At 45.7% G+C, this 21,130-nt stretch overlaps 5 protein-coding genes across 5 annotated transcripts in view; all 5 read right to left on the minus strand.

The window, feature by feature from the left end:
• LOC103587911 (protocadherin gamma-A12) overlaps nt 1-3,741 on the minus strand; it is a 70,840-nt gene extending 67,099 nt beyond the window's left edge. Inside the window, exons 1-2 of the mRNA XM_008569473.1 lie at nt 2,163-3,741; nt 1,026-2,004 (exon numbers count right to left, since the gene is read on the minus strand). Coding sequence (XP_008567695.1) covers nt 1,026-2,004; nt 2,163-3,563 — 2,380 coding nt within the window. The 5' untranslated portion in view covers nt 3,564-3,741. The remainder of the gene's footprint in view (nt 1-1,025; nt 2,005-2,162) is intronic.
• Nucleotides 3,742-3,859: 118 nt separating this feature from the next.
• Nucleotides 3,860-8,594, minus strand: PCDHGA11 (protocadherin gamma subfamily A, 11). The gene is made up of 2 exons (XM_008569474.1): nt 6,165-8,594; nt 3,860-3,985 (listed from the first exon to the last, which is right to left on the minus strand). The coding sequence occupies exons 1-2, from the start codon at nt 8,592-8,594 to the stop codon at nt 3,860-3,862; spliced, it is 2,556 nt and encodes an 851-aa protein (XP_008567696.1).
• A 1,056-nt stretch (nt 8,595-9,650) lies between these two features.
• Nucleotides 9,651-12,074, minus strand: PCDHGB7 (protocadherin gamma subfamily B, 7). Its single transcript, XM_008569475.1, has one exon. It carries the CDS (start codon nt 12,072-12,074, stop codon nt 9,651-9,653), a length of 2,424 nt encoding a protein of 807 aa, XP_008567697.1.
• A 2,243-nt stretch (nt 12,075-14,317) lies between these two features.
• On the minus strand, nt 14,318-16,774 carry LOC103587915 (protocadherin gamma-A10). The gene has a single exon (XM_008569476.1). It carries the CDS (start codon nt 16,772-16,774, stop codon nt 14,318-14,320), a length of 2,457 nt encoding a protein of 818 aa, XP_008567698.1.
• A 2,233-nt stretch (nt 16,775-19,007) lies between these two features.
• LOC103587916 (protocadherin gamma-B6-like) lies at nt 19,008-20,912 on the minus strand. Its single transcript, XM_008569477.1, has one exon. The coding sequence runs from the start codon at nt 20,910-20,912 to the stop codon at nt 19,008-19,010; it is 1,905 nt and encodes a 634-aa protein (XP_008567699.1).
• Between the last annotated feature and the right edge of the window lie 218 nt (nt 20,913-21,130).

Raw genomic sequence — 21,130 nt, forward strand, 5'->3', positions numbered from 1 at the left:
CATTAACAATTTTAGAATAAAATGGAAGCATTCCGACTTGCATTGACTGGAAATAATGGTAGTACTCCATGTACTAATATATTATGAAAGAATGTTTAGTGTCGGGGAAGACAGTAAATCCAAAGAACATTACCAGTACTCCATGTACTAATATATTATACTAATATATTATGAAAGAATGTTTAGTGTCGGGGAAGACAGTAAATCCAAAGAACATTACAAACTTACCTTTTTCTGGGTAACTGACTTAATTCCAACTATTGAGAATTACTGATAATACATTTGGAAGCCCATCAAAATATAGAAAAAAAAAATCTCCTTAAGAGATGGCTGACTATTATACTTTCATGAATGTATATATTTATATTCTGAGGATATGCACATCTGGGGTAGACATAAAATAAAATAATCTTTAAAACTGAGAGGACATCTACAGGTAGTTGTAAGAACAGATCAGACATAAAATTGCGCTACTCAGTGGGATTCCAACAATTCCTAGATTATCAAATATTATCAAATCATTACTATTTCCTTTTTAAAAAGCATTTTCTCATGCATTTTCATCTCAATTTATAGTTAATAGAGTGAAGAGGAAGCCTTATATACTCAAGATATCCAAGTCCCAAAAAACACCAATGGAAAGAAAAAATTTATACTTCTCTTAAAAATATCTGAATGGCAGCAGCATCATAATACCCACTTCTCAGGGTAGTTTGTGCATGTGTGTATGTGTGTGTGTGTGTGTGAGAGAGAGAGAGAGAGCATGTGTAAAGAATATCTCAGGTGAAATTGTCATTATATTTCAAAATACTTGAAGGCTAATAATGAAGTTACCGGCCTGCACAGAAAGGAAAACATAATATTAAAAGTGGGCAAAGAAACTTGAAACAACAGTAGATATAATCTGTTTAAGATTTTCTTGGCAAAACATTGGCTTGAAAATTAAACCACCCCTTTTACAAATGAAAGACATTCATTGAAATTCACGTGAGTAGAAGCAACAGAGTCAGAGCTTAGCTAGTTACTTTCAGTGACACTTACTACCAAAGAAGCTTCATTTGAAAGATCTTGTGGGGGGACCCTGTCTGGCGTCACAGTGAGAAAATTAAACCTTGTTTTTCCAGAATCAGAGGCAACGTACAGATTGTAGGAATAAGGCAAAGTTCCTTCATTGTAGTTGGGAGAAAACCCTGGTCTAGTCTTAGAACAGAGCCCAGGCTGAAAGCAGCCCCAGGCTACTGGGCTGGAGGAGTGACACAGGCGCAGGGCGATGGCTAGAGTCACTGCCAGGAAGAAGAGCACCGAGATCAAGGCCAAGGCAACCACCAGGTAAAACTGCAGCTCCGCCTGAGGGTCAGAGGACACAGGGCGATCGCTAAGTTCTGGCAGTGCCTCTTGCATGCTGTCCGCAAAGACCAGGTGCAGCGTGGCGGTGGCCGAGAGAGGTGGCTGTCCACCGTCGCGCACAGCGACCAGCAGGAGCTGTCGGGCCGCGTCCCTGTCCCCCAAGGCACGCACCGTACGCACCTCGCCAGTGCGTAGTCCCAGGCTGAAGAGCCCGGGCTCGCTGGCTTGCAGCACGTGGTAGGACAGCCAGGCGTTGTGTCCCGAGTCTGCGTCCACTGCCACCACCTTGGTGACCAGGTAGCCGGGCTCCGCCGCGCGCGGCACCGTGTCGAAGAGCGCCGAGCCGTCGGGCCCCAGCGCCGGGTACAGCACCCGCGGCGCGTTGTCGTTGCGGTCGCCCACCAACACGCGCAGGCTCACGTTGGCGCTGAGCGCGGGCGAGCCCTGGTCGCGGGCCTGCAGCGTCAGCTCGAAGGCGCGCAGCTGCTCGTGGTCGAAGGCGCGCTGCGCGAACACCACCCCGCTCTGTGCGCTCACGGACACGTAGGACGACAGCACCCGCGGCTCCAGGTCACTGGCCACGATTGCGTAAGAGACGCTGCCGTTGGGACCCAAGTCCGGGTCGGAGGCACTGACTCGAGCGATGGAGGCTCCAGGCTGATTGTTTTCTGGCACATGGACCAGGTAGGCGGACTGTTGGAAAACTGGGGCGTTGTCGTTGACATCGGAGATGTGTAGGGTGATACTTATGCTGGAGGAGAGGGGCGGCTTGCCCCTGTCAGCGGGTCGGAGGCGCTAATCTGGGCGATGGAGACTCCAGGTGGGTTGTTCTCGGCTACGTGAACCAAGTAGGACGCCTGGTGGAAAACTGGAGCGTTGTCATTGATGTCAGCAATGTATAGAGTAACGCTTCTGTTGGAGGAGAGAGGTGGCTTGCCTCTGTCGGTGGCGGTAATGGTGACATTGTACTCCGGGGTCTGCTCCCGATCCAGCGCCCCATCTGTTACAAGCTTGTAGTAATTATTGGCGGAAGATTCAATTCTAAAAGGAACTTTTTCTTTTATGTGGCATGTGACCTCTCCATTTTCTCCCGAATCTTTATCATGTGTTTTGAACAAAGCGATCACCGTCCCAGGTTCTGCGCCCTCAGTTACAGAACTGGACACTGAAGTAAGAACTATGTCTGGGGCGTTGTCATTCTCATCTAGAATTTCTAGCATAATTTTACATTCAGTGGCCATGCCTCCACCGTCCTTGGCTTCTATGTTCATAATATAACTGCTAGTGATTTCAAAGTCTATATGGTCTTTGGATTTGATTTCTCCATTTTGATGGTCTAGCATAAACGTATTTCCAATATCATCTCTTAGCGATTTGAAGGAGTAGGTGATCTCTGCATTAACACCCTCATCCTGGTCAGTGGCTGTTACCTTTAGCACAGAGGTGCCTGGGGGCACATTCTCTCTGAGGCTGACTTTGTACACATCCTGGCTGAACACCGGGGGGTTATCATTGGCATCAGTGACCTCGATTTGAATACAAGCGCTTCCAGATAGGACCGGGTCTCCCCCGTCCACTGCTGTCAGGACCAGAAGATGGGAACTCTGTCGTTCCCGGTCCAGGGGCTTCTCCAACACTAATTCTGGGGCGTTCTTGCCTTCACTCTTGTCCTTCACCAGCAGAGAGAAATGCTCATTAAAGCTGAGTTGGTAACTCTGGAGAGAGTGAGGCCCTACATCTGCATCCATAGCAGATTCCAGACCAAACCGAGTGCCTGGAACTGCAAGTTCATTGATTTGTAAAATCATGCTATTTTGGGGGAAAAGAGGTGGATTATCATTTATATCTTCTATCATCACATTTATGTGGAAAACATTTAGAGGATTCTCTGTTACAATCTCTATAGGCACAACACACAGAGAGTTTTGGGGGCAGAGCGACTCCCGATCTATCCTGTCGTTCACAAGTATGTTCCCATTCTCTGTGTCCACAGAAAAATACTGTTTTTCCGCACTAATTCTGAGGTTGCGGGTCAATAAATCCCGAACATGCAGGCCCAGGTCATTAGCGAGGTTCCCCACCACCGAGCCCCTGGCCATTTCTTCCGGAATAGAGTAGCGGATCTGCTGCGAGAGCGCCCCACAGAACAAAGGCAGCAGGAAGGGAAAGAGTACTTGCCGCCACCGGCTCCTGCTCCTCTTCTTCCTATTCCCCATCCTTCTCGTGTGTTGCTGTAGCCTCGGACGTTAAGATGCTTCCCAAATTGCTTTTAAAAGATTTACTTCCACCGTGTAGAAAACTCAGTGCTCCCAGTTTGAGGGCATCTCAACCCGTACGGAATCAAATTTGGAAGCAGAAAGCCGGAGTCGGGGCCACTCTCCTTTCGGACTTGCTTCTGTGACTGCGCAGAATATCACCCCGGTAGATTCTTGGCTCCAGCGCTTGCAGCGCGTTGGCTAACAGCGGCGCTCAGAGTCTATTTAGAAAACTGCAGTCAGAAGTCTTTGCAAAGTCAATGGGATTGAGTTTTCCGACAGAAATGTTGGACTGATGTATAGGGAACTGACAGTTTATGAGTTTTGGCTGTGTCTGTTTTCCGGTGTTCACTACTGGAGAAGGTCCCCTTAGAGACAGGATCCTATAGAACAGCCACTAACCCAGTGATGAGAGGTTAAAAAATTTGTCTTGTTCTAATCAGAGGCAATGCACATTACTGGAAGAACCAGGCAAAGTCTTCTCTCCAGATGTAGAAGAAAGATCACGTGGAAAAAATAGTCCCAGCAAGTGGTATAGGAAAATTGTGACAGCCATGAAATGACACCCAGTATTATCTTCAATTTGATGTGCAGATAATTTTCCTCCTTCTTTTATCAGGGGAAACTGGAGAAGCACTCAGAGCTAGACAGGGCATACTCAAAATAAAGATGGCCAATAAAATCTTCCTTGTTACTTAGAGATTTATGAAAAGGATTATTGTTTCATACTTGCATCATAAACAGAAAGAAAGGTATGCCTATTAGTTCACCATAGAAATTTAATGACATGAAATGTGAGTGTTTTATTTTTATTCTCTTATTTAATTGGACTATATGTTGCACCTTAACAGAACCTTATCACTATCTCTGAATCAAAATAACCTTCCAATATCAAGTTTCAAAGCCCACCCTTCCTTTTTGTTCTCCAAGATCTTGATAGCCAGATCCTAACTAGTCTGGACTCTATTAAAAATATGGAACAACCTCCCTCTCCCAGACAAATACCTCATGTCCTTTTTATTAATATAATTCTAGTTCAAATACAATGCCTTTAATCTTTTCTCTCAGTTTAGAATCCCATAAGCATAAATCCTATCCCTAGATGCTCAAAACATTAACATTTTTCTTGACTTCATGACAAATTTAGGCATCTGTTGGAAGATTTACCTTTCCTACAGCTGAAATTGTTTTTGCCCAAGCACTAGATACTTAATTTACACTTAATTACATTAAGGTCAATTACTAAATGAGAAACATAAACTTGAAAGGGAACATGACTATGTGAGTAATTTGGGCCAAATAACTAGAAGAGATGTAAGAATGCTGAGGAGAATTGATTATGGAAATGATTCCCATGATCAAATACCCTAGATCAGTCTCTTTCTCACTTGGCTTTTGCAGACATTTCTTCAGGTGACTATCAAGGCTTCAGTAACAAGTTGGTTCTAAATACAAGAATTGAGTATACTTATATATAATACAAATTGAGCTTATAAAGGAAAGAAAGGAGGAAACCATGACTCCTAGGTATATTGAAAATGAACAAAAGATATCCAGAGGAATACCAGCTAAATCAGTCTCTTATGAAGTCTAAATATCTACCCCCATCTTTTATATTCACAAACTCTTCTATATGAATAAATCTGAAAAATGTAAGCATTTTTAGTAGATTTAAAAATAACTTCTTGAAAAGCACTTAATCAAAATTAACTTATTTTTATATGTAAATTTATTACATTACAAAATCTTCTACATGTACACACACAGTCACTAAAAGTAAAAGGAAAGAAAAGAAAAGAATGCTTTGACCATTTAATTATTTCTTCAGAACAATCTAATGATTTCACTGAAGTAATAGAAAAGATAAAAGAACGGTTTGACCATTTAATTATTTCTTCAGAACAATCTAATGATTTCACTGAAGTAATAGAAAAGATATCTGGAATTTTTTCATACTCAGCTTACATGTGTAAGTGTGTGTATATATAGATAGACAAGAGAGAGCTAGAGAGAGCATGCTATTAAATCAACAGGGTCAAATTTGAACATTAGAAGTAAGAGCAGATAATGGTGGAATATAACTATGAGGGTACTTTTAAAAGTTCATTGAAAGATTTGTATTATTTTTCAATACTATTTTTCTATGAACTTTTTGAAGTACGCTCATATACATCAGTGAAGGCACTGATGAAATAGAGAAATAAATAACAAGTGTTTGCAAATCAGTAATTCATATCCTAATCAGTTTACATTGATAGCCACAGAGACTGATGATAGAAAAATAATACTAAAGTTCAACTCACTACATAGCAAGCTAAGATAGTTGAACTGGTTCTTTATATGCCAGGACTAAGAAAATGACTCCCACAAAAACTTTCTGAAAGATGATGGTAATCTGATAAAAGGTAAAATTCACGAACTCGCATGTATTGTTCTTTATATGTATGAACTAGATATACCCCCACAAAAAATTTTCATAACAGCCGCAGGAAAAAAAAAAAAGCCCCTTAAAAGACTTGCACCAAGACACGAACAATGGGGAGACGGAGAAATAAGTCTCACCTGATTACTTGTCGGGTCACATTTGCCTAAAATGGTAATTGAGTCTTCAGCTATCAGGAGTGGCTCGCTTTTCTCACAGCTCTCCTGGCTGATGAGCGTGTCTGCATAGTTGGGCTGAGGGAAGATTAGGTGACTCTTCCCCGAGTCCGCGGTGAGGGAGACCTCGTGGGAATAGGTCTGCAGGAAAGCCCGCACCCCGTCCACGCCCACAAAGTGTGAGGTGGGCATGCCAACTAACCCACCGCCAGCAGCCTGACGCATGCGCGACGAGTGCCAGCGCTGCAGCCTGAGCGCCAGCAGCAGGATGACAAAAGCGAGGAAAATGCAGGAGACCGCGGCGACCGCCACAACTAGGTACAGAGTGAGTCCAGAGTCATCGTGATTGGCGGGAGACTCCAAACTGGCAAGACCCTCCAGGACGTCTGGGATGCTGTTTGCCACAGCAATGGTAAGCGTGACGGTGGCTGAGAGAGGGGGTTGGCCGTGGTCCTGGACGGCAATAACGAGGCTCTGCTTGAGCGCATCTCTGTCCAGTAGGGCCCGCGCCGTGCGCACCTCACCTGTGTGCAGCCCCACCACGAAGAGCCCAGGCTCGCTGGCCTTGAGCAGGCGGTAGGACAGCCAGGCGTTCTGGCCTGAGTCTCTGTCCACTGCCACCACTTTGGTCACCAGGTATCCGGGCTCTGCAGATCGGGGTGCCAGCTCCACACCAGTGGAACCATCGGTGGGGAGGGCAGGGTAGAGGATTTCAGGGATGTTGTCGTTCTGGTCCAGCACGAACAGACTCAGAGACACGTTGCTGCTAAGCGGTGGGTCCCCGCTGTCATGTGCAGTCACTCTTAGTTGTAGGTTGTCAAACTGCTCATAGTCGAAGGAGCGCAGTGCATACAGGACGCCAGTATCTGAGTTGATGGATAGGTAGGAGGACAGAGGCTCACCCTGGATAGTGTCCTCCATCAGAGAGTAAGTTACCCGGGCATTCTCTTTGCTGTCCGGGTCGAGGGCAGTCACAGAGAAGATGGAGGCACCTCTAGGGTTGTTTTCCTGAATGTAGGCAGAATAAGAAGAGTGAATGAAAGCAGGAGGATTATCGTTGTCATCTGCCACATTCAGCGAGATATCAATTTCTGTAGACAAGGGCGGATTTCCATGATCTGTGGCTGTCAATGTTATATTGTAGGTCTGAACCTGCTCCCTGTCCAGCGCTTTGTTTGTTATCAGCTTGTAATAATTTCCATAAGTCTTTTCTAATTTAAAAGGCAGATGGCTAGGAATGAAACAGGAGACGTGAGCATTTTCTCCAGAATCCTGATCATGCACATTTAGAAGAGCAATTACTGTACCTGGAGGAGAGTTTTCCAGCATCGAATTAATAGAAGAGGTGATAGTTATTTCTGGAGCATTGTCATTCACATCCACAACTGTGATCAAAATCTTAGTGGTGGTCAAGAGACCTCCACCATCTTGGCCTTGAATTTCCATCTCATAGAATCTATATTTTTCAAAATCCAGAGACCCCCGTACTAGAACGTCTCCAGTTTGAGAATCCAACTGGAATATTTCAGAAGCTTTGCTTTCCATATTCCGGAATGAGTACATCACTTCTCCGTTGGTTCCCTCATCTGGATCTGTTGCATTTACCACGAGCACCCGAGTTCCAGACCTGAGGTTTTCAGGAACGCTCACTTGATACACAGACTGTGTAAACTTTGGGATGTGGTCATTTACGTCGAGGACCACCACTCGAATGGGAACAGCGCCCTTGCGGATGGGATCGCCTCCATCTAAGGCTGTCAGGAGGAGGAGGTGAGCAGCTTCCTTCTCTCGGTCCAGGCCTCCCTCCAGCACTAGCTCGGGATTCTTGGCCCCATCAATTCCACCTCGCACTTCCAAGGAAAAGTAACTATTATAACTGAGATGGTAGCTCTGGAGGGAGTTCCTTCCCACATCCGGATCCCTAGCGTGAGGAAGGGGAAATCGCGATCCAGGAGTTGCATGCTCGCCGACTTTTATCTCTACTTCCTCTTCCAGGAAGCTGGGGGCGTTATCATTAACATCCACTATTTCCACCTCCACTCCGTAAATCTTCAAGGTGTCTTCCACAAGAATCTCTATATTTAAAAAACAGGAGGACACCGCCTCACAAAGCTCCTCCCGGTCTATCCTACCCGCGGTGATCAAGCTGCCGCCTCGCGGATTCAGAGCGAAAAGCTGCGTCTTTCCTCTGGAGACGATGCGGACTCCGCGCTCCGCCAGCTCCTGGGGCTCCAGCCCCAGGTCCTTGGCGATGTTGCCCACGAAGGAGCCTTTGTCGGTCTCTTCGTGCACCGAATATCGGATCTGCTCAGCTCCGAATTCTCGCAGCGTCCCAAGGAAAATGCACAGCAGAACCAGCCCGCTGCAGTCCAGGCGCTGTCGCCGATTCGCCATGGCAGGGTCTGAGCCGATATTCCGCGGTGTCTTGCGCCCGTTTGTTCTAAATCAGCTCACGTATCTACAAAGTCCCGGGCCGTCCGCATCCAAAATATAGTAGAAAGCGTAGGAAAGTGCTTTTAAGTTTCCAGCATCAGGATCTGTGAGTATTCGTCTCATTCTGCTTTGTGTGGTAGAGGAGGGGGAGGAGAGATTCTGTAGCTCGCAGCTTCCCATCCCCTGATTGGTGAACAGCGGCGCCTAGAGCCTAATCTTATTATTGCAACTACTAAGCTACTAAGAAAAACAACCAATGTGCAGTTTCCGGAAGAAATTACTCACCTCTTCGTGAATCAATAAGCTACTAAGAAAAACAACCAATGTGCAGTTTCCGGAAGAAATTACTCACCTCTTCGTGAATCAAACGTATTTGTAAAGCTTAAAATTGCAAATAATGGTTATGTAATGTTATGTTAAAAGTTTACCAAGAGCACTAATGAAAAGAGTAACTATTAAAAGGGCTTGCTTAATTTTTAAGAAGTTTTCAAAATACTACTGGAACAGAAAACTTGCAGGTTAGGTTTGGTCCTGATGGATTTTTATCAACTGAAGAGAGCGGCATTGTAAATGTGGAGTGGACATAGCACACCGTTCTGAAAAAATTATCAGGTAGGATGTATGACTATAACTCTCACCCATGTTTCTTTGTTGAGTAAAACAAAGATGAAATGTTTCAGAAAATTTGAATAGCATTAGGGCTGTCATTTAAAATATTACCATATAAAAATATAACTGTAACCCATATCCTTAACTAAAAGGTTTTTTACCATGAAAATTTCGCCTGAGATTTCCCATTTATTTTACCTTAAAATGCCTTTGAATAGTAAGAGAATAAAAGCATTGTAACTTTCGAAAAGTAGGAGGATTGAAGCATTGTAAACTTTTGTCTTGACAGTGATACCCACACGTTTGGTCTATATTTATTTTAGGAACTCTGTCAAGTGATTACCTAGAATCTTGAAAAAACGGCGCTGTATTAAAACTATCAGCGTATAGGAATAGGAAAGCATTATGTTAAGTACTTACCAGTTTAGAAGTCTTATCTCCTTCAACACTAGAAGTTAAAATACTAGCCAATAGCACAGAAGAGGTGTCATTGTTGAGAATATCTTGCATGGCAGAACAATGATCAACAGATGTGAGAAAATTAAATTCCGGATTAGTTTGATCCCCAGGCACACACAAATTGTAGGAATAGGGCAACGTTCCCTCACTGTAGTTGGGAGGTACCTTGGGTCCAGACTTGGAACAGAGACCAGGCTGAAAGCAGCCCCAGGCAGTAGGACTGGAGGAGTGTTGCAGGCGCAGGGCGATGGCCAGAATCACCGCGAGGAGAAAGAGCACGGAGATCAAGGCCAAGGCCACCACCAGGTAAAATTGCAGCTCCGCTTGGGGGTCAGAGGGTGTAGGACCATGGGTGAGATCCGGCAGCGCCTCTTGTAGGCTGTCTGCGAAGACCAGGAGCAGTGTTGCGGTGGCTGAGAGAGGTGGCTGTCCACCGTCGCGCACAGTTACCAATAGGCGCTGTCGGGCTGCGTCCCTGTCCCCCAAGGCACGCACCGTACGCACCTCGCCAGTGCGCAGTCCCAGGCTGAAGAGCCCGGGCTCGCTGGCCTGCAGCACGTGGTAGGACAGCCAGGCGTTGTGTCCCGAGTCTGCGTCCACTGCCACCACCTTGGTGACCAGGTAGCCGGGCTCCGCCGCGCGCGGCACCGTGTCGAAGAGCGCCGAGCCGTCGGGCCCCAGCGCCGGGTACAGCACCCGCGGCGCGTTGTCGTTGCGGTCGCCCACCAACACGCGCAGGCTCACGTTGGCGCTGAGCGCGGGCGAGCCCTGGTCGCGGGCCTGCAGCGTCAGCTCGAAGGCGCGCAGCTGCTCGTGGTCGAAGGCGCGCTGCGCGAACACCACCCCGCTCTGTGCGCTCACGGACACGTAGGACGACAGCACCCGCGGCTCCAGGTCACTGGCCACGATTGCGTAGGAGACGCTGCCGTTAGACCCCAAGTCGGGGTCAGAGGCACAGACCTGCGCTATGGAGGTACCAGGCTGGTTGTTTTCTGGCACATGGACCAGGTAGGCGGACTGTCGGAAAACTGGCGCGTTGTCGTTGATGTCGGTAATGTGCAGGGTGATGGTTGTGCTGGAGGAGAGGGGTGGCTTGCCCCTGTCGCTGGCTGTGATGGTGATATTGTACTCCGGGGTCTGCTCCCGGTCCAGGTCTCCATCTGTTACTAACTTGTAGTAATTATTAGAAGAAGAATGAATCTTAAATGGAGCATCTCTACTTAAACTACACCTGACTTCACCATTTTCCCCAGAATCTTGGTCTCGTGTTTTGAAGAGGGCCACAACCATTCCTAGAGGGGAGTCCTCCAAAATCTGATCAGAGAGAGAAGTGATGATTATTTCTGGGCTGTTGTCATTTTCATCTAGAACTTCTATAATTACTTTACACCGTGTGGAGAGAGATCCTCTGTCCTTTGCTTCTACATTCATTGTAAATCTTTCCACTTCTTCAAAGTCCAAGGACCGATGAGTTTTAATGTTTCCTGTAGTGGAATCCAGAGAGAACACATGCTGAGCTTTGTCAGCCACACCAAGGAAGGAGTAGATGATCTCTGCGTTGATGCCCTCGTCCTGGTCAGTGGCCCTCACCCTCAGGACCGAGGTGCCGGGAGGCACACCTTCCCGAACGCTGACCCTGTACACGTCCTGGCTGAATACTGGGGGGTTGTCGTTGGCATCGACCACCACGATTCTGATCTGAGCAGTACCGCTTCGGGGCGGGTCCCCACCATCTAAAGCTGTCAGCACCAAGTGGTGAGCGCTCTGCGTTTCTCGGTCCAGGGTCTTCTGCAATACTAATTCTGGATATTTGCCACCATCGGGATTGTCTTTCACTACCAATGAAAAATACTCGTTAGGAATTAGTTGGTATTTGCTCAGTGAATTCATACTGATATCGGGATCTTCTGCGCACTCAAGAATAGTTCCCATCCCCGGGCTGACGGATTCACTAATTTCTAAGTTTATTTCATCTTTAGGGAAATGAGGGGCGTGGTCATTGATATCCTCAATTGTCACAATGATATGAAAAATATTTAAAGGATTTTCCACCACCGCTTCTAACTGCAGCTCACAGCTTCTTTTCTCTTTGCATATCTGCTCACGGTCTATTCGGTCTTTCACAAGTAAGTCCCCGCTCTCCGCGTCCACGCTGAAGTGCAGCTTCTCGGCGCTGACTCGCAGCTTCCGAGCCGACACATCCAGGACACTGAGCCCGAGATCCTTGGCGAGGTTCCCTACCACCGAGCCTTTGGCCAGCTCCTCGGGAATCGAGTAGCGGATCGGCTCGCACAGCGCGGGGTGGAACAAAGGCAGCACGAAGAGAAACAGTACCTGGCCGGACCGCCGCCTCTGTGCGCCGCTCCCTGCCATTGCGCCTTCTGGTTCTCGCTCGGCCCCCGCCTCTCCAGTTGAAGGAAATGCGCTCTACCGCGCTGGAAGAGCATTCGGCCCAGTGCAGGCGGAGCACCCGGTCTCGGGGCTGGGAACCCGTGCGTACTGGGCTGGCCGGGTCTGCGCAGCCGGGAGCCTCTGTGTGTGAGCGGGTTTCCTTGTGTCTGTGTTGGTGACTGCGCAGGAAATCCCAGGCTGGAGGCTGAGGGATCCCGGACATCAGCACTTGCTCTGCACTGGCCGACAGCGGCGCCCAGAGGCTCCGTGTGGAACCGCAGTCTGGCTTTTCTCAATCTCTTGAAATTTTAAAATATATAAATTCATAGCCAAATTTTTTTTAATAGCCAAGATGTTATAATCTTATTCCGCAATGATTCCGTTTTCATCATGAAACATATTTTTCATGTTGTCACAATTATTATATCTTTTTACATGTCAAAATTTATTTATATTTTGAATAGATTAAGGTATTTCAAAATTCAAAACAGACAGAAACGAATATAGAGTGAAGGGTTTTAGGTGTCGCATCCCAAGGCCCACTGCTATCCAGTCCCTTCATTTAGAGGTAATCAGTGTTGTTTCTTTTAAAAGTAATCATCCAGGAAGCTAAAAATACTGAAGATAAGGGAAAAACATTTTTGTCTGTAATCCTAGCCTGTTATCAGCTAGAAAGTAATAATCCTTCCTTCCATATTTAGGTACTGGAATGCAACCATTGCATATTCATTACAATTATTTACGGTGTCCTGTATTGCTTTTAAATTATATTTTAAAACATTTGCTTACATAGGTACAATGTCCAATGAGTAGTTATTTTAAAAAGGTTTTTTTTAAAAAACAATAGAAGTATTTGAGTTGGATACATAATAATGATTTGAGTTGGATACATAATAATTTGAGTTGGATACATCAAAATTACCGATGATTTAATAGGTAATGATTATGGCCCTAAAAAGTGTGATTTCCTTCCACAGACTTATCATTGAACAAATGCTGACTGACATGAAAAATGTCATAGTCTCATAAGTGTTTTGAAAAACTTTAGAACATTCTTTGACTTCATGCTACCAAGTTTAGTAGAATATTGGCAATAAATTAAAAGTAAGAGATCAAATCAAATACATCACTTTCCTCACTGAACTAAATGGGCTCATCAGTACCTTCACTGATCATTTATTTAGAATAATTTTGTATGTTTCTCCACTTATATTCTGATCTCCCACAGCAGTGGCATTTCTTTCTTGACCTTAAGTTTATTTTGACACTCAATTTCAGAGTTTTCAGATTTTCAGGTGTTTTCCTTCCTCTGCATTAAAGTGCCACTGAAATACCTTTGTCTCACATCACTTGCTCCTGTCCTTAGGAAAATGTACAAATGTATGTCTCCCCAATCTATATTTATTTTTAGCTTTAGTGATCAGATAATTTAACAAAAAAGATAAAGAAAGCAGAACTCTAAATTTCCTTATTTGAATTCTCTATTGCCTTTTTAGAATCCCCGTCGAGCAAGAAAAGTCAAACTAAATGCTGTATCTTCCACCTAGCAGTATTAAATTAGAGAATTATATACAAAAAGGGTGCTGCAGTGTTACTAGGAATGATTACAGTTGGAAAAATGTAAGCACATATTGTTGTGAATTGTTAATTAAATATTAATGGGAAATTTAAATCTCTGTAGAAGTGTATTAAGCCGCAACTATCACTACAAGGAAGAGTGTGAAAAATACAAATACAAAGGCATACCATTCTCCTTGGAAAAACCAACACTGAGCAACCTTGGGTTTGGGTCATGTTTCCAGTGAAGCTAAATAATTTGTTTCTGACATTTACGTATTCTTACCAGACCTGCCTTCAAAACAAGATCTAGGTTGTCTAAGAGGCTAGGATTTCAGTATATGGCTACCCAGGAGAACATACAAATTGACAGACCTTTCTGTATGAAATTATCTCTTTGGAATTGTCAGTATTGTACTGAACAACAGTATGAAATATGAGGTTCTGCATAATAATCATAACAGCCTTATGACAAAAGCACTTCATTGAAACTAGGTGAATTTTAACAGAAAATTTTTTAAAAGTCAGCCTTAATAATCATCAAACTCTACTCTTCAATGTTTTAGCAAGAGGAAAGTGTCACTAAAACAGAGAAAAGTGATGAAAGTTAAAGATTTAAAATTGTCATCATCATGCTGCAAACCCCAAAGTAAAACCAATCATAATTTTTAAACGAAAGACATGAGAAAAATAAAACTCACTGGAACCAAAGGGGTATCTTCTATGGGAAACTTCGAATCATCTAATAAAGACAAAGGATCCTTTTTCTCACAGCTCTCCTGGCTGATGAGCGTGTCTGCATAGTTGGGCTGAGGGAAGATTAGGTTACTCTTCCCTGAGTCCGCGGTGAGGGAGACCTCATGGGAATAGGTCTGCAGGAAAGCCCGCACCCCATCCACGCCCATAAACTGTGAGGCAGGCATGCCCACCAACCCACCACCAGCAGCCTGACGCAGCCTCGATGAATGCCAATGCCGCAGTCTGAGTGCCAGCAGCATGATGACAAAGGCCAGAAAGACACAGGAGACAGCAGCCACCGCCACCACCAGGTAAAGCGTGAGGCCTGAGGCATCAGAGTCATGCAGGGGCTTGAGGTTGCCCAAATCAGCCAGAATGTCAGGGATGTTATCAGCCACGGCCACAGTGAGAGTGATGGTGGCAGATAGAGGAGGTTGGCCATGATCCTGGACGGCCACCACGAGGCTCTGCTTGAGTGCATCTCTGTCCAGCAGAGCCCGAGCTGTGCGCACCTCACCTGTGTGCAGCCCCACCACGAAGAGCCCAGGCTCACTGGCCTTGAGCAGGCGGTAGGACAGCCAGGCATTCTGGCCAGAATCTCTGTCCACTGCCACCACCTTGGTCACCAGGTATCCAGGCTCTGCAGAGCGGGGTGCCAACTCTACACCAGTGGAGCCATCAGTAGGGAGGGCAGGGTACAAGATTTCTGGTGTATTGTCATTCTGGTCCAGCACGAACAGGCTCAGTGACACATTGCTACTGAGTTGTGGGTCCCCACTGTCTCTGGCCATCACCTGCATCTGCAGATCATGAAACTGCTCATAGTCAAAGGATCGGAGTGCATACAGAACACCAGTGTCCGAGTTGATAGATATATAGGAGGATAGAGGTGCGCCCTGGATGATGTCTTCAGCCAGGGAGTAAACAACCTGGGCATTCTCTTTGCTGTCTGGGTCGAGGGCTGTGACTGAGAAGATGGAGGCACCCCTGGGGTTGTTCTCTGGGATATAGGTAAAGTAGGAGATGTGAGAGAAGGTGGGTGGGTTGTCATTGATATCTGCCACATGCAGGGTAAAATGAGTTTTTGTCGATAGAGGTGGGCTCCCTCCATCTGTGGCTGTTACTGTGACATTGTAAGAGGATACCTGTTCTCTGTCAAGGGCTCTATGCGTCACCAGCCTATAGTAACTGTCAATAGACTTTTCTAACTTAAATGGTAGATTCTCTGAGATGGAACAGGTTACCTGTCCATTCTTCCCAGAGTCTAAATCATGCACGTTTAAAAGGGCTATGACAGTTCCCAGAGGTGAATCTTCGGTCACTGGACTAAACAGAGATGTGATGGTCACTTCTGGACTGTTGTCATTTACATCTTCTACTGTAATTAACACTTTTGCTGTTGCAAGATATGCTCCTCCATCTTCTGCTTGTATTTCTATTTCATAGAACCCTGTTTCTTCATAATCTAGATTTTCTGATATTTTTATTTCCCCCGTGTATTTGTTTAGTTGGAATTTCAACAATTGTGTGTCAGGTAATTTTCGGAATGAATATGTCACCTCTCCATTGGCTCCTTCATCCCTGTCGCTGGCGGTGACCGTCAGCAGCTGAGTGCCCACAGCCAAGTTCTCAGGAACACTCACTCGGTATTCCGGCGAAGTGAAGACAGGAGCGTTGTCGTTTGTATCGAAGACAGTCACACTGACGAGGACAGTGCCAGACCGGGGAGGATCACCCCCGTCGGAGGCAGTGAGGACCAGATGGTGAACCGCCTCCTCCTCGCGATCCAGGGCGTGCTCCAGCACCAGCTCTGGGTACCTGACGCCATTGGCACGGCTCTGAACTCCCAGGGAGAAGTGCTTATTGGGGCTGAGCTGGTAGCTCTGGAGGGAGTTCACGCCCACATCCGGATCGACAGCTTCCGGGAGAGGAAAACGCATTCCTGGAGCGACGTTTTCATTAATTTTTATGTCTAGATTTTCTGCTTGAAATTTTGGGGCGTTGTCGTTGATATCTGTTACTTCTATCTCTATCCCGAAAAGCTTCACCCTGTCTTCCACAAGAATGTTAAAGCTCACCAGACACCGCGCGCTCTGAGCGCAGAGCTCCTCCCGGTCAATCCTGCCCGCGGTGACCAAGCTGCCGCTCCGCGGGTTCAGAGAGAAAAGCTGCGTCCTACCTCTGGAGACGATGCGGACTCCGCGCGCTGCCAGCTCCCCGGGCTCCAGCCCCAGGTCTTTGGAGATGTTGCCCACGAAAGAGCCTTTCCCCAGCTCCTCAGGAATGGAGTAGCGGATCTGCCGAGCTCCGGCCTCCCAAAGCAAACCAAAGACGAGGCAAAGCAGGACCAGCTTGCCGCAGTCCTTGCGATTCTTTTGAGCGGCCATTGTTGTCTGGTCACAGAATTATCGCAGAGTCCGCACTGGGCACGTTGTGCGTTCCAACCGGTTCCTTTTTCTTTCTGTAGCTGCAGGGAGTCTCTGCACCCCGCTCACCTTAAATTCCGGAGTGACTTTCGCTGCAGCCCAGGGCAGGTCTGTAGGAATTGTGAGGCTTTGTGTAGTTAGAGCCCTGAGAATCCGACTGAGCTTGGATGCTCACCTTAAATTCCGGAGTGACTTTCGCTGCAGCCCAGGGGAGGTCTGTAGGAATTGTGAGGCTTTGTGTAGTTAGAGCCCTGAGAATCCGACTGAGCTTGGATGCTTTTCTCTCCTAGTAGGTGAGCAGCGGCGCTTAGAGTCCTAAGAAGTTATTGCACCCACTATACGCGTATATACAATAGAAAGCAAACGCTACTCTCTGTTGGATTTTTAAATTTTACATTGATTCTTTGGTTTCTCCACTCATATCTTTAAATCAATTACTATTTGTAGGTTTCTTACTGGGTGTGGGATAAAGTGAGATGAAAATACTATAAAATGTTAGATGACATCATGTGGTTAAATATATATTTGCAACACATTTCCCCCAAAGAAATGTACCCACGTTATAAGGCAAATAATGCCTATTTGATGTCCTGCGAGTTTCTAGCTATATTCAGAAAAGTCTTACAACTTTATTTGAAATTGTGACTTAAATAGTCCAATTATGTTTAGTATATATTCATATAGAGATTATATTAGATATATCCCTTATGAGTTAGTTCACTTTGAAGTGTTTTATTTTACATGTAATTAATTAAATTTGGTTAGCTTGGATTGTGTAAGAGGTTTCCAAAATATTCTTTTCTAAAATAGTTTTATTGAGCATTAGAGAATCTTGTTTTTTAAAAATATACTTTTTCTTATAGTCATATATTGTTTGAAGTTAATTTGACTTATTTAAATGAATTGAGCAGGTAATCACAAAGTAAACGGAACTCTTATTACAGTTGCAAATTAAAACGTTTGACTTGTAATGGGAAGAGAAATATGCAGAAGAATTTCAAATGCTAAAAATTTTTGAAAATGAAGTTAGATATAGTGATGTTGATTTTTAACACATAAGTATTTATGTATTCATCACAGCATTGACACCAATATAAGTAATCTCTTCTCTTAGACAGTTTGTATGGAAGTCCAAACTAAAGTGGTCTACGCATCTTCAATTGTGTGTGCCATAACCCAACAGTAGTTCTTTCCTCAAATGTAAGGGGTTTAGAGGGTCACTTTTTTCATACAGAGAACAAGTCATTCAGGGGTATTTATGTCACTATGCTTCCAAATATGGAATTCCTCAAAAATTTTATCTTTTCTTCAAAGTTTTTATATCAGAAGATCAGAGACAGAAACAGAACAAAAGGCAATAGCATTTCATTTGCTTTCTTGGAAATGTCTTTATCTTGCAATGGAGAGGAAAATAGATTGGAAGTAGAATTTGAGTTCTAAGATAGGATCATAAATATAGAAGAAAGCCAGAAGGACCAAAAGCAGAAGCGGGGGAAAAAAAAAACAACCCCTCTAGGGTAGTTAGCATTAAGTTTTGGGGACCATAGAAATCTTAAAAATATGAACAAAGTTTTGAATCCTCTCCCCAGAAAAATGTATACATCTGTACCTTTACATACAATATCAGCGAATTCTTGGATCTGCTGACCCCCCCCATGCTTACAGTTTGAAAAAAAATATTGATGTAAATGAAGAAAGACACCTAAAACTACAATATCAGCGAATTCTTGGATCTGCTGACCCCCCCCCCATGCTTACAGTTTGAAAAAAAATATTGATGTAAATGAAGAAAGACACCTAAAACTTGAAGGTTTTTCTGCAGTTAATATTTCATTGAAAGGAGCACCTGCTTTATATTTAATGCATGCCCGAATATTTTTAAGCTTTACAAGTATAAATAAGATATGAAAAATTCCTTGAAGTCTTAGCAAATTTGAATACATGGGTTATTCATTTATTTGTTTAGAAGCCAAGACTACTGCTTCTATCTGCTAATGAGAGCTTGACAAACTAGTTTGGTCACATTTTTTACATCAAGTGACACAGCAACTTATGAACCAAATAAGCCTTGAAAAATGTAATGGAGAGAAAAACATTGAGAAGATAAAATGATTATTAGCTATGGATTTGAAAAATATGATTCTAGATATGAAAATGGAGTAGTATATCTGAAGTATGAGAAACTAGTAGAATATTAAAGAGACACAAAAATTGAACTCACCGGTGTAAGAGTCTCAGGATGGGAGGTCGACTCACGGGAATTACAAAGTGGAAACATGACCCCAGAAGCATCACCACAAAGTAGGTCTTGTCCTGAACTCAACTGCTCACTACATTGTAGGAAATTAAACTCCGTCTTTCCTGTTTGTGCAACACACAGATTGTAGGAATAAGGTAAAGTTCCCTCGCTGTAGTTGGGGGGAACCACGGGTCCAGATTTCACACAGAGACCAGGCCGAAAGCAGCCCCAGGCGGCGGGGCTGGAGGAGTGTCTCAGGCGCAGGGCGATGGCCAGAATCACCGCGAGGAGGAAGAGCACGGAGATCAAGGCCAAGGCCACCACCAGGTAAAACTGCAGCTCCGCCTGGGGGTCAGAGGGCACAGGGAGGTCACTGAGCTCTGGCAGTACCTCCTGCAAGCTGTCCGCGAAGACCAGGTGCAGCGTGGCGGTGGCCGAGAGAGGTGGCTGTCCACCGTCACGCACAGCGACCAGCAGGCGATGTCGGGCCGCGTCCCTGTCCCCCAAGGCACGCACCGTACGCACCTCGCCAGTGCGCAGTCCCAGGCTGAAGAGCCCGGGCTCGCTGGCCTGCAGCACGTGGTAGGACAGCCAGGCGTTGTGTCCCGAGTCTGCGTCCACTGCCACCACCTTGGTGACCAGGTAGCCGGGCTCCGCCGCGCGCGGCACCGTGTCGAAGAGCGCCGAGCCGTCGGGCCCCAGCGCCGGGTACAGCACCCGCGGCGCGTTGTCGTTGCGGTCGCCCACCAACACGCGCAGGCTCACGTTGGCGCTGAGCGCGGGCGAGCCCTGGTCGCGGGCCTGCAGCGTCAGCTCGAAGGCGCGCAGCTGCTCGTGGTCGAAGGCGCGCTGCGCGAACACCACCCCGCTCTGTGCGCTCACGGACACGTAGGACGACAGCACCCGCGGCTCCAGGTCACTGGCCACGATTGCGTAGGAGACGCTGCCGTTGGGACCCAAGTCCGGGTCTGAGGCGCTAATCTGGGCGATGGAGACTCCAGGTGGGTTGTTTTCTGCCACGTGAACCAAGTAGGACGCCTGGTGGAAAACCGGAGCGTTGTCATTGATGTCGGTAATGTGTAGGGTGATGCTTGTTCTGGAAGAAAGGGGCGGCTTGCCCCTGTCGGTGGCCGTGATGGTGACATTGTATTCCGGGTTCTGTTCTCGGTCCAAGGGTCCATCTATCGCCAGCTTGTAGTAATTATTAGAAGAAGAATAAATTTTGAAAGGAACATCTCTTTCTATACTACACGTGACTTCTCCGTTTTCTCCGAAATCCCGGTCTCGTGTTTTGAAGAGGGCCACAACCATTCCTGGAGGGGAATCCTCCAAAATCTGATCAGAGAGAGAAGTGATGATTATTTCCGGGCTGTTGTCGTTTTCATCTAGGACTTCTATGATCACTTTACACTGCGTAGAGAGACCACCTCCATCCTTTGCTTCCAATTCCATGGTGTATCTTTCTACATCTTCAAAATCCAATGACTGATTATTCTTAATCATGCCTGTTTTCTCATCTAATGAGAACATGTGTCTTGTGCTCTGGGCAGTGCTCCGGAAGTAGTAGTTTATCTCTGCGTTGACCCCCTCATCCTGGTCAGTGGCTGTCACCTGCAACACGGGGGATCCGGGGGGCAGATTTTCACTAAGACTGATTCTGTATTCGTCTTTACTGAACACTGGGGGGTTATCATTGGTGTCCCTGACACAGATTTCTATATGAGTGGTGGCACTTCGTGGCGGGTCCCCTCCGTCCAAGGCAGTCAATATCAAGTGATGAGATCTCTGCTTTTCCCGGTCTAGGAGTTTCTCCAGAGATAACTCTGGGTATTTGCCGCCATCGGAATTCACTCTAACCATTAATGAAAAATAAGGGTTTGGGTTGATCTGATAATCTTTAATTGAGTTTATGTTTATATCGGGATCAGTGGCAGGGTCAAGGGATATTCGTGCACCAGTGGATACAGATTCAATAATTTCTAAATGTATTTCCTTTTTATCGAATTGAGGAGCATGATCATTGATATCCTCAATTGTCACAATGATATGAAAAATATTTAAAGGATTTTCCACCACCG

The sequence above is a fragment of the Galeopterus variegatus genome, unplaced genomic scaffold, assembly GCF_000696425.1.
Source record: "Galeopterus variegatus unplaced genomic scaffold, G_variegatus-3.0.2 Scaffold502, whole genome shotgun sequence".
Classification (NCBI taxonomy): Eukaryota; Metazoa; Chordata; class Mammalia; order Dermoptera; family Cynocephalidae; genus Galeopterus; species Galeopterus variegatus.

Coding starts and splice junctions, on each gene's coding strand:
- PCDHGA11 (XM_008569474.1), bottom strand. CDS start 8,594: ATGGCGAATCGGCGACAGCGCCTGGACTGCAGCGGGCTGGTTCTGCTG. Junction 3,986..6,164: donor GTGACCCGACAAGTAATCAG/GTGAGACTTATT, acceptor GCTGTTCTATAG/GATCCTGTCTCTAAGGGGAC.
- LOC103587915 (XM_008569476.1), bottom strand. CDS start 16,774: ATGGCCGCTCAAAAGAATCGCAAGGACTGCGGCAAGCTGGTCCTGCTT.
- PCDHGB7 (XM_008569475.1), bottom strand. CDS start 12,074: ATGGCAGGGAGCGGCGCACAGAGGCGGCGGTCCGGCCAGGTACTGTTT.
- LOC103587916 (XM_008569477.1), bottom strand. CDS start 20,912: ATGGTTAGAGTGAATTCCGATGGCGGCAAATACCCAGAGTTATCTCTG.